The sequence below is a fragment of the Oncorhynchus kisutch genome, linkage group LG16 (assembly GCF_002021735.2).
Source record: "Oncorhynchus kisutch isolate 150728-3 linkage group LG16, Okis_V2, whole genome shotgun sequence".
Classification (NCBI taxonomy): domain Eukaryota; kingdom Metazoa; phylum Chordata; class Actinopteri; order Salmoniformes; family Salmonidae; genus Oncorhynchus; species Oncorhynchus kisutch.
Genome location: NC_034189.2, coordinates 43,910,880 through 43,920,583, shown reverse-complemented (window position 1 = coordinate 43,920,583; position 9,704 = coordinate 43,910,880). Strand labels below are relative to the sequence as shown.

The window sequence follows — 9,704 nt, the reverse complement described above, 5'->3', positions numbered from 1 at the left end:
AGCGATCTACACAGCCGACAACTCACCTTTTAAAAGGCAACAACATTCGCAGAGATTACATTCACGGTAAACATTGTGCAGTTCGGCTCAATTGTAAACTACCTGTTTATATTGTGCTGCCATATAACATGCCTTGCATTGAATCCCGGCCTAGGTCTTTATGAATCAACAGAACAGCAATATTCATAAACCACATGCAAAAAAACATTGCTCCAACTTTTATTTCAGATAATACTAATAGAAAACAGACTGAAGGTGATATTTTTACATTTCCACCTCCGCAGTGTGTTCCTGTTCAAGTCTACAAGTTAACAGTGTAATAAAACAAACAGAATAAGGAATTTATACATCAACTTGACCTTCTTCAAACATTGAGGGTAATGCCATGACAAATATAAATATGAACACACAGTGCCCATAACGTCACAGCCCCTCTAAGCAAGAGGAACACAGATAGTAGACATTACTAGAGTAATGACATTCTACAAGCATTTAGAAATAGCTTAAATCGACAACACACACTGAATCGTGGCTTGGGGCAGCAAGCATGGCGAACCGAGGAGAAGCCAAACAGTCTCCAATAGCCACAAGTAAAGCAAACGTATCAAATAGCTCTTCTCTCGGTGTATGCTTGTCTAGGCGGACGGAAAGAGAAGGATCAGACGCAGACCCTGCAAGAGAAAAAGATGGCCAAATGTGGTCCTTGAGCGCAGAGCGAGAAAGCAAGACAAAGTCAGCATTTTGGGAAAGACCCCAGCAGGGGGTTAGGGTCTACAGCCTAGGATAACAAGTAGACGTCCATGCTTTGGGTAATCATTGCATCCAGGGGGGTCTGTTCCTAAGGCCAGACTGCCAGGTTGGGGGCTGGGGAGCGTGAGGTACTGGGCCAATCAGAAGCCAAGACCCTTGCTTTATTTCTTTACGATAGGCCGGGCAAAACCACATCGCCGCATGGGTTGGATTTAGGAGGGCAAGGGGTGAACATAGAGGGAGATAATGGCGCAGTCTCAGAGAGGATGTGAAAGGGATGGTTTGGGAATCAGCTTGGAGCTCCCCTCCCAGCAGTGCAGTTCAGGGCAAGGCAGGGTGAGATAAACGGGGTCAGGAAACAGCCCGCGGGTGCTTCATGCAGTATTGGGCCTCCGATGACGACACGTACGCCGACTCCGGAAAAAAGTCCTCGTGGAACTCAGCCAAAAACCTGGGGAGCAAAGAGAGAGAGAGATGGAGGAAGAGGGACAGAGAGAGAGAGAGTAGAAAGAGAGAAGATAGATATAACACCATAACAGGGTCTAATTCACCACACTGAGTAGAAGTCTGAAGTTAAGGCTAGTTAACACAGCATGGCCATCGACAGACAGCTAATGCATTTGAAACAAAGACCACTGTGGGAAATGCATCACTCCCCCGACTCCTGTGGATGTCACGGACCAGACTAGTTACTCAGCACTCCCAATCCTGGTGTCTTCCTTCCAACAGGGGGCTTGTTAACACCCCAACCACACTCCAGGCCTGCAGTCAGTCAGTGCTTTTAGTAACTTGCCTTAAATAACCCAATTCGCCAGAGTTGGAGAGGGAAAATCTCCCCGTCTAATCAGTAGGGAAAATAATCCGGAATGTTCTTAGTAACCGCTGCTCAGCCAAATCCTCTAAATCTTGCCATCTCATCTGCAAACAAATTATCCTCATCAGAGGGCGAAATTAAGAGGCGCTTTAACCGGCGACAAATTATTATGGTCGTTGTGGAGCACCGAACTAGTCAGTACGGACCACGGGACCGTGGCTACAGATATATTTCATTATTTATTGGTCATCCTATCTATTAGACAGCGCATATGTAGAGCAAAGGCTGTAAACTTGAACCACATTTCTCTGCAGATGTTAGATATGGACACATTTTCATGGGAGTGCAGCTGGGTGGACACAGGCATCCTCGTTCTCATACACATTAGGCACTCCCTCGCTCTCCCTCCCCAGTGGTGGAAAAAGTACCCAATTTTCATACTTGAGTAAAAGTAAAGTTACCTTAATAGAAAATGACTCAAGAACAATACTACTTTAGTAAAAGTATGAAAGTATTTGGGTTTTAAATATACTTAAGTATCAAAAGTAAAAGTATAAATCATTTTAAAATTCCTTATATTGAACAAACCTGATGGCACAATTGCCATTTAAAAAATATATATTTATGGAGAACCAGGGGCACAATCCAACACTCAGACACAATTTACAAATTAAGTACTTGTGTTTAGTGATTGCGCCAGATCAGAGGCAGTAGGGATGACCAGGGATCTTCTCTTGATAAGTGTGTGAATTGGACCCTTTTCCTGTCCTGCTAAGCATTCAAAATGAAATGAGGACTTTTGGGTGTCAGGGAAAATGTAGAGTAAAAAGTACATTATTTTCCTTTGAAATGTTGCGAGGTAAAAGTTGTAAAAAACATAAATGGTAAAGTACAGATACCCCCCCCAAAATACTTAAGTAGTACTTTAAAGTATTTTTACACCACTGTCCGTCCCTCTGTATGACAGAAACACACCAGACGATTCACGATTCTTCCAGAGATCCGTCTGCGTGCCTAATCCCGGCATGCACTTCTCCACTTTGCTACAGTCAACATCCAGTAAGGTCTTTTTCCTTCCCGTCTCTCACTAGTCTGAAGAGACCTCCTTTCTAAAGATGTTAGTTTTCAATCCGTAGCAGACTAAAATAAATGGGCGTGAACAGCTGAAGTTAAATCCCATCGTAGGCAGGCATCAATATATTGCTTAAAGCATCCAACATTATTTCTCTGAACGCTCCTGTATTTTCAGACAAGTAACCAGGTATCTATCCAATTAGTGACAGATTTTCATGCGAATATTCCAAAATCTACACAAAGCCAATGTGCATTTTCCCACCAGCAGTGTGTTTCCACCAAATTGACTTGTCGCGGATAAAAACCAATACACAAAAAGTTAATCACATTTTCAAACTTGTCAATAGTTTTATGACAAAAACTGTTGCGTTAAATAGCAAATATGCCTAGTCTGGTCTTGGCACGTGTGGTTTAGGCAACAACTTGCCAATAGTGCTGGTAGGCTAGTCTACATGAGAATAATATTTGTATTTGTCAAATGGCAGTCAAGCATCGATCATGTCACCAGAGTAACACATTTGATATTTATTGGAAAGGTGCATCAAGCTCATATGGTACATTGTCACCACCCTGTGAAGTTCGTCACAGCTTAATAAACCGCATGGTTTCCCCAGTCGTATTGGGAGGACCCCACACCATGTCATCGCGTGACTCCCAAGTTTACTTCGAGATTATAGTTATTATATCAATATTTCTGCATAAAGGCCTTTCCACCGCCATTTCTCACAAAATTAATTTTACTGACACAAAAAGATCCCACCATATCTAATGAACAAATTCATCAAATTATACAGAAACTTCCTGTTTCCATCACAGCCGTCACGATTATTTCTATACGGAATGACATCACTTGCATAAAACACTGTGGATGGAAACGTGGTTATTGTCAATAAAAAGATGACACTAGTGGAAGAAGCCCCTAATAGACTATTGAGACGTACCCAGCTGCGAGAAGGAGTCATATGTCACTCTGTGTGCAACAGCGCAGAGCGGTGGCTGGAGGGGAAACTGCAGGCATTTCATTAATAAAGGAGAGAGAATAAATCCCCTAGGTTTGGGGACAGCTGAAGATCGCTGGGCAGGATTTAAAGATTAGAATCGCAGGCTTGTGTAACGCCCACTCAACTCCCTTCACTTTAATGTAGTCCGACAGTCTCTCACACACACAGACAGATGCAGGTGCGCGCACGCACGCACACACACACACACACACACACACACACACACACACAGGCGCATGCACAGACACAAAAACAGCAAATCAATCCCTCTGCATAAATAACATCTCAAGCCATCGTCGACTGATCACATCCTGTTAGACGATATTATGGCTACATTAACCGTGGCAAGCATGCAGGGTGAACCAGCTTACAGGTCAGTGAGCACTTTTTCCACTCAGTGAGCTGCATGAATCACACATGCTACCTAATAGCATTACACCACAGTTAACTGCCCCGGTGTATGCGCTACACTTCAGGTGACAGGGCTAACACTGGATGGGCGGAGAGGATTGTGTGCGCGTGTCAGCAGATCAATGCACACTGCACTCCCATTTCTCCCAACAGGGACCCCCATTATTTTCTAAGATATACAAAAAGCTCCCTGGGGGAAAACCCCATCTCTCTATTCTCCGGCTGCGCTGTCCAACTATTTATTTTTATTTTTATAGGCTAATGTTCATGTTACAGCAGAGGCCCGTCAAGCTGCCGCAGTGTTCAAACATTTCTGCATGCTAAGCTAACGTTAGTACGTCAGAGGCCCATCAAGTGGAAACCACTCACCAGGCTAGCTAAGTGAGCACGTCCAAAGAAATGCTGACGTGGGCAGTATCGCGTTGCAGTGATCAAAGGAAGTCTATCATGGAACTGTCGTCGGCACGGCAACTAAATGGCAGCCTGTCCCTTCCTGCAAGGCGGCCGGCCCAATTATACACCAGGCAGTGATTGACTGGGGGATAACGGGCTTCGCCCAGTCAGTGTCACTGATCCTGGAGACTGGTTTCTTGTGCATCTTCGGTTCCACTGTGCGTTAATTTGGCTTGAGGGGTTATTAAAGGAATAAGGCCTGAGGAGGTGTGGTATATGGCCAATATACCACAGCTAAGGGCTGTTCTTGAGCATGACGCAACATGGAGTGCCTGGATACAGACCTTAGCTGTGGTATACTGACCATATACCACAAACACGGAGGTGCCTTATTGCTATTATAAACTGGTTAGCAACATAATTAGAACAGTAAATCGTAATTTGTCATACCCGTGGTATACCACAGCTTTCGGCCAATCAAGTATTCAGAGCTCAAACCACCCAGTTTAGAAAATGTGATTTATGACCTTTATTTAACCAGGAAGGTTATTGAGAAGACATTTCCTTCTTAAATAACCACCTGACATTGGCTTTACGGCAGCACAAGGAAACATTCCAGGCCTAGACTGTATGAGCTTTGGCAGCCAAAATAAGATTAAAGTAGCCCTGGTTCTAGCCTAGTTATGGTGTGTGGCTGATCACTAAAAGAAGAATGAAAGTAAAGAAAACGTGATTATTCTATAATAAGATGAGAGGTACCTGAGGAAGAGCTCCAGGTGTTTGACCAGGGCCCTTAGGTTCTTCTCTGGGATTTGCATCTTCCCTAGGATCTCTGGCAGCTTCACTGTATGAGGGGAAGAAACCAGATTGAAAGAGAACGAGTGACTGGAGGCTATATTGAACTAAACAACAATCCCTGTTTCCCCACACACAGAGAAAGGGCTTAGGAGGACACCTACCGAAGAGGCGTAGGAGGTGCTGTGAGCCGTACAGGTAGGAGGGTGGGGGAGGCTGGTCACTCTGGGGATAGTTATCAGGGGTCAGCTTCCAGCTCAGGACCTCGTTGAGCTCATTGTTCCGTCGGCTCTCCAGGCCGGAGAAGACGCCACTGCCCTCCTTACTAGGCGTCTGGGGCAAAGGAGAGGACGAGCCACTGTGGACAGGAGTTTCTGGGAAGGGGACAGGAGGGCAGATGGCAGTCAATCAACTGATTGTGTGGGTGGAGGACAACATTGGCATGGACACTTAACAACAGACATTCACTGTGTGCTGTAGCACTGAGAAGCTGTGCACAGACTATTCCATGTGTTTGGGAGAGTACTATAAGGTATGGCAACAGGGAATAGTGCCATCTAGCGGATGGATATGGTCATTACAACAACAGAGGCAACGAGTAACATTGCATAAAGTAAAGCACTACACGATCAACTGTTTATTCTGTGATTTAGTGTGTTTTCTTGCCACTCACTCTTCTCCAGATTGAGGAAGAACTTGGGCAGCTGGGCAGGCGTGTCAAGGCGGCGTTTGGGCTGGGGTGAGGTCGTAGCGCTGCCGCTGCCCCCCTCGCCCGCCATCCGCTCGCCCCCCGAAGTGTGGCGTGTGGAGCGTCGCAGGGACTGGGGGGCGTCGGGGTCGGCTGCGGAGGCACAGCGCCGGCGTTTGGGTGTGGTGGTGGGGTTTGCCGTGGTGGTGGAGGCCTCGCTCAGGGCCGGTTGGCTGTCCGTGGACTGGGGGGTGGAGGGGTTGTGGCCCGAGGGGCTGGGGGTGCGCTCACGCAGGGTCCTGGGACAGGAAGGGAGGGTGGAGATGATCAAAGAAAGACCCGTTTGGTAATGACATCCAACATCACAAAAATCAAAGAAGGGTACAATAATTTGTCACTGGCATTTTCATCTTAGGTCAGCTATACAAACTGAACAAATGGCCTAATGTACTTAGCGTCTTCCAACAGTAAAAGGTTTTCAACTTCATTTTGTTTCATCTTTTCCGACCTGAAAATGACCCGATGTTAATTAGTCAAGAGGATTGCATACATAGCCTGATGGTCGGGCTTACTTGCTGGAGCTGGCTGTGTTGTCCCGGATAGGCAGGAAAAACTTGGAGGAGCTGACTTTCTTGAACTGAGCGTGCTCGTTGGGGTACAGGAGGATCATGGGAAGGGTGAAGTCAAAGGTGATTCTCAGGCCGTCCACCATCTCCTTGCAAAGCTCCTCACTGAAACAAAATGGTGACTTCTAGCTACTATCAAAGATCATTTCATCCACGATGACCATGTTCGAGAGCATCGAATCTGTGATGCATTTATTGGTAATATTGTAACTGACATACTTGATCTACAAATAACACTGAGTAGTTATTTATGATGCAAGGTGATTTGTAGATCAGTCAGTTGGCAGGTGCCTGCAATGTAAAACAACAACATTGTGTAGCCTATGAGAGGCAAACAGGCCAATGGGAAATGTTGTACTTTGGGGACTCACTTCTTCTCTGGAGGAACATAGTGAGGACTGAGGCTGGTCTGGGCGGTGCTCTGGTGACTTCTGTACCTCTCATTGGCAGAGAAGGCTGCGTTGAAGGCAAAGTGCTTCACATATGATTCCAAGATGTTCAATATGTTCATCTGGCACGGAAGCTTCACCAACTGGGGAGAAAAAGAACAAGGCCCTTCATGATCACAGCTCATTGGCAGTGAGATGTTGAACTGTCAAAAGTCAAGGGTTGCATTCAGTAGGGTACATGGAGGCAAAAAAAAATACAACAGAAAATGACAAATCTGTGTTCCTATTGGACTAGTTAAGTTAGTACCTCTCCGTTTTTATACGTTTGTCCCTACTGAACATGACCAATATCTCGGGATTTGGAGGATTAGGAATAGGTATACGGAACCACAATAAAGCGGGAGTTATCTTTGTTTAATTACACACCTTCTTCCTCTTGTTGATGTAGTAGCAGTCATCCTCCAGTTTCTTCTTGAGAACCTCAGGGATGTCTATGTTGATGGTCTTGTCCTCACTCTCCATCTTAGCGTGAGCTTCCTGCTCTTCCTGCTAGAGATAGATAGGCAAACATTCAGATCCATCCAGCCATTTTGTCAAAATGTGTATTTCAGACAATGTCAATAGAACAACCGAGTCGATAGGTTATGTATTAAGAAAAACATATTTGTCTGTAGTACTCTGTAACTCAAAACACTACCATTTTGTCCAAATCTTCGGAAGAGTCGCTCTCCTCGCTTTTCAAAGATTCCGGATCCTCGGAATCGTCCTCGTCACTGTTGTCTGAAGACGTAATCAAACCTGAAAGATATGTACTTTTTGGTGGGGGTGTCATTTTAGCTTACAAGCCATTTCCAATGAAAATGAAAAACCATTCCGATAAACTACAGTCAAACTCACATGCGTCATCACTCTCTTCCTTCTCTTCAGGAAGTGTCTTCAGAGCTGACTCAACACCGGGTAGACGACGACGTCTCTTCCCCCATCCCTTTCTCCTCCTGTGGGTTGAAGTGGACAGTTAGACAGGACACTTGGACCAAAATCTGCAGTCAGGCCTACTGCTTACTTTTCTGATTTTCTCCAATGGAGACAAACTTACATGCGAGCCACAGCTTTACGAGCCAGTTTACGTTGTAATTTGCGATTTTCGTCAGTTTCCCTGAGCACATGGTCTTCCGCTGCCAATCGATCCCAACTGTAGCACAAAGCAACAGATGATGAGTACCGCCCCTTCCAATTCAAGCTGCATGCAGTCGGCATGAGAGTTTTGTCTAAGTGATATCAAGGACAAAGATCCACAGAAGGTTTCTTTCCACACTCAATGATTTCCACCATAGACAGCTAAAACCATAGACAACTACGTACAGTTTAAGGGATTGTTAAATAAAAGTTACCACTATGTTTAGCCAACCGTACAAGGTTTCGACCAGTAGCTTGCAAAGTAAACATTATCAGCTAACAGTCTTGGAAAATGAGCCCTTTTGCTGCTCGACATGCAGAGCCCACAAAGGATGGGGTAATTAACCTAAACCACTCATAGAAACAGGGAATGACCCTCCCATCCACCCCCCAGGAACACAGCGAGAACCCTCCTAACTGTCCCACCCATCCTCCTCCCCAGTAATCCCTTCTTCAAGCCCACCACCTCAGACTGTCTTGTGTATGAGTTTACCTTCTGTTCCAACCATTGAAGTGAATCAGGTATTCTGGGACTCGCTTTCCACGTTCATCTTTGCCAATTACAACATCGACGACCTAAAACATACAATTCCAGAAATTAACGTTAGCGGTAGCCGACAAAACTCAAGTTATCGTGTAACAGACAGCAGGCAAATGTAATACTACATCTGGACAGCTAGCTAGCAGTACGCATTAGTTAGCTAACGTTACATTACTAATTGGCGCTAGCTAGCTAATGTTATGTAAACAACGGGTTGGCTGATTGTAATTTGTTGCCCTGGCCTTGCACAGAGGCTAGATAACGTTAACTCATGATATGTTAATTCACCGTTGGTGTTTAACGTTAACGCTAGCTAGTTTAACGTTACTTCCAACGTTAGCGGACAGTTGTTATGACAGTTAACGTTAGCTACTTAGTTGGCTAAATGTAGCAGCTACGAGCTAGCTAAGAAAATATACCCGAGCTAACTTGGCTACCTACAGTATGTGCAGAGATTAGCAACAAATAACACGGCTGCAGCCATTATTGATGGCCTCCTTTTTGCCATAAACCTACCAGTTAACGGTACGTTAGCCTAATAACAAACGTTAGCCTTTTAGCAGCTAGCTAGCATGACAACCTCGGTCGGGCCTTCTGTGGTCTGTCCGGATATATTAAATAAACATAATGTCTAACTTAGCTACAGTATTGGATAAAGCCATAAAAAACTGGCAATCAAAATGTTCGGGGATTACATGCGGTATCAGTTTCGTGACCGCAAACAAACTCTTGGCTAAACAACAAGCCATTTACCTTTGCATCATAGAGTACTTTAGCTTTCGTAGGATCAGGTTCGAAACAGAGGACTTTTTCTCCTTTGTGGAATTTAAATTTCATTCCCCGGGAGTTCATTTGTTCGTCATAGCGAGCAGGAGAGGAGGCATCTGGACCCCCCGCTCCTTAACCCGTTCCCTTCCGGGCTGTATCCAAAGGGGTCTTTGAAAAAAAATATGGAGATGGCGCTAGGACACAACTCATCAAACGAATCCGTAATAGGGAATTTCTAGTTTGTTCCTTCGTGGACGCCGTAGAAATAAACAGTACAT

At 45.0% G+C, this 9,704-nt stretch overlaps 1 protein-coding gene across 3 annotated transcripts; it reads right to left on the bottom strand.

The window, feature by feature from the left end:
* Positions 1-202: 202 nt before the first annotated feature.
* On the bottom strand, positions 203-9,657 carry LOC109906722 (male-specific lethal 3 homolog). Of its 3 annotated transcripts, none has more exons than XM_020504581.2 (12): positions 9,412-9,657; positions 8,611-8,693; positions 8,038-8,133; positions 7,839-7,936; positions 7,639-7,739; positions 7,368-7,490; positions 6,924-7,084; positions 6,499-6,657; positions 5,912-6,225; positions 5,403-5,612; positions 5,203-5,287; positions 203-1,201 (listed from the first exon to the last, which is right to left on the bottom strand). In XM_020504581.2, the coding sequence occupies exons 1-12, from the start codon at positions 9,508-9,510 to the stop codon at positions 1,102-1,104; spliced, it is 1,629 nt and encodes a 542-aa protein (XP_020360170.1). In that variant the 5' UTR covers positions 9,511-9,657; the 3' UTR covers positions 203-1,101. The 3 variants fall into 3 exon arrangements, with proteins under 3 accessions (XP_020360170.1, XP_020360171.1, XP_031648343.1); XM_020504582.2 differs by having other exon boundaries at positions 7,368-7,487; positions 9,412-9,648; XM_031792483.1 differs by having other exon boundaries at positions 8,038-8,209; positions 9,412-9,647.
* Positions 9,658-9,704: the final 47 nt, after the last annotated feature.

Coding starts and splice junctions, on each gene's coding strand:
- LOC109906722 (XM_020504581.2), bottom strand. CDS start 9,510: ATGAACTCCCGGGGAATGAAATTTAAATTCCACAAAGGAGAAAAAGTC. Junction 7,085..7,367: donor ACATCAACAAGAGGAAGAAG/GTGTGTAATTAA, acceptor TTTTCTCCCCAG/TTGGTGAAGCTTCCGTGCCA. Junction 6,226..6,498: donor AACACAGCCAGCTCCAGCAA/GTAAGCCCGACC, acceptor TTCCTGTCCCAG/GACCCTGCGTGAGCGCACCC.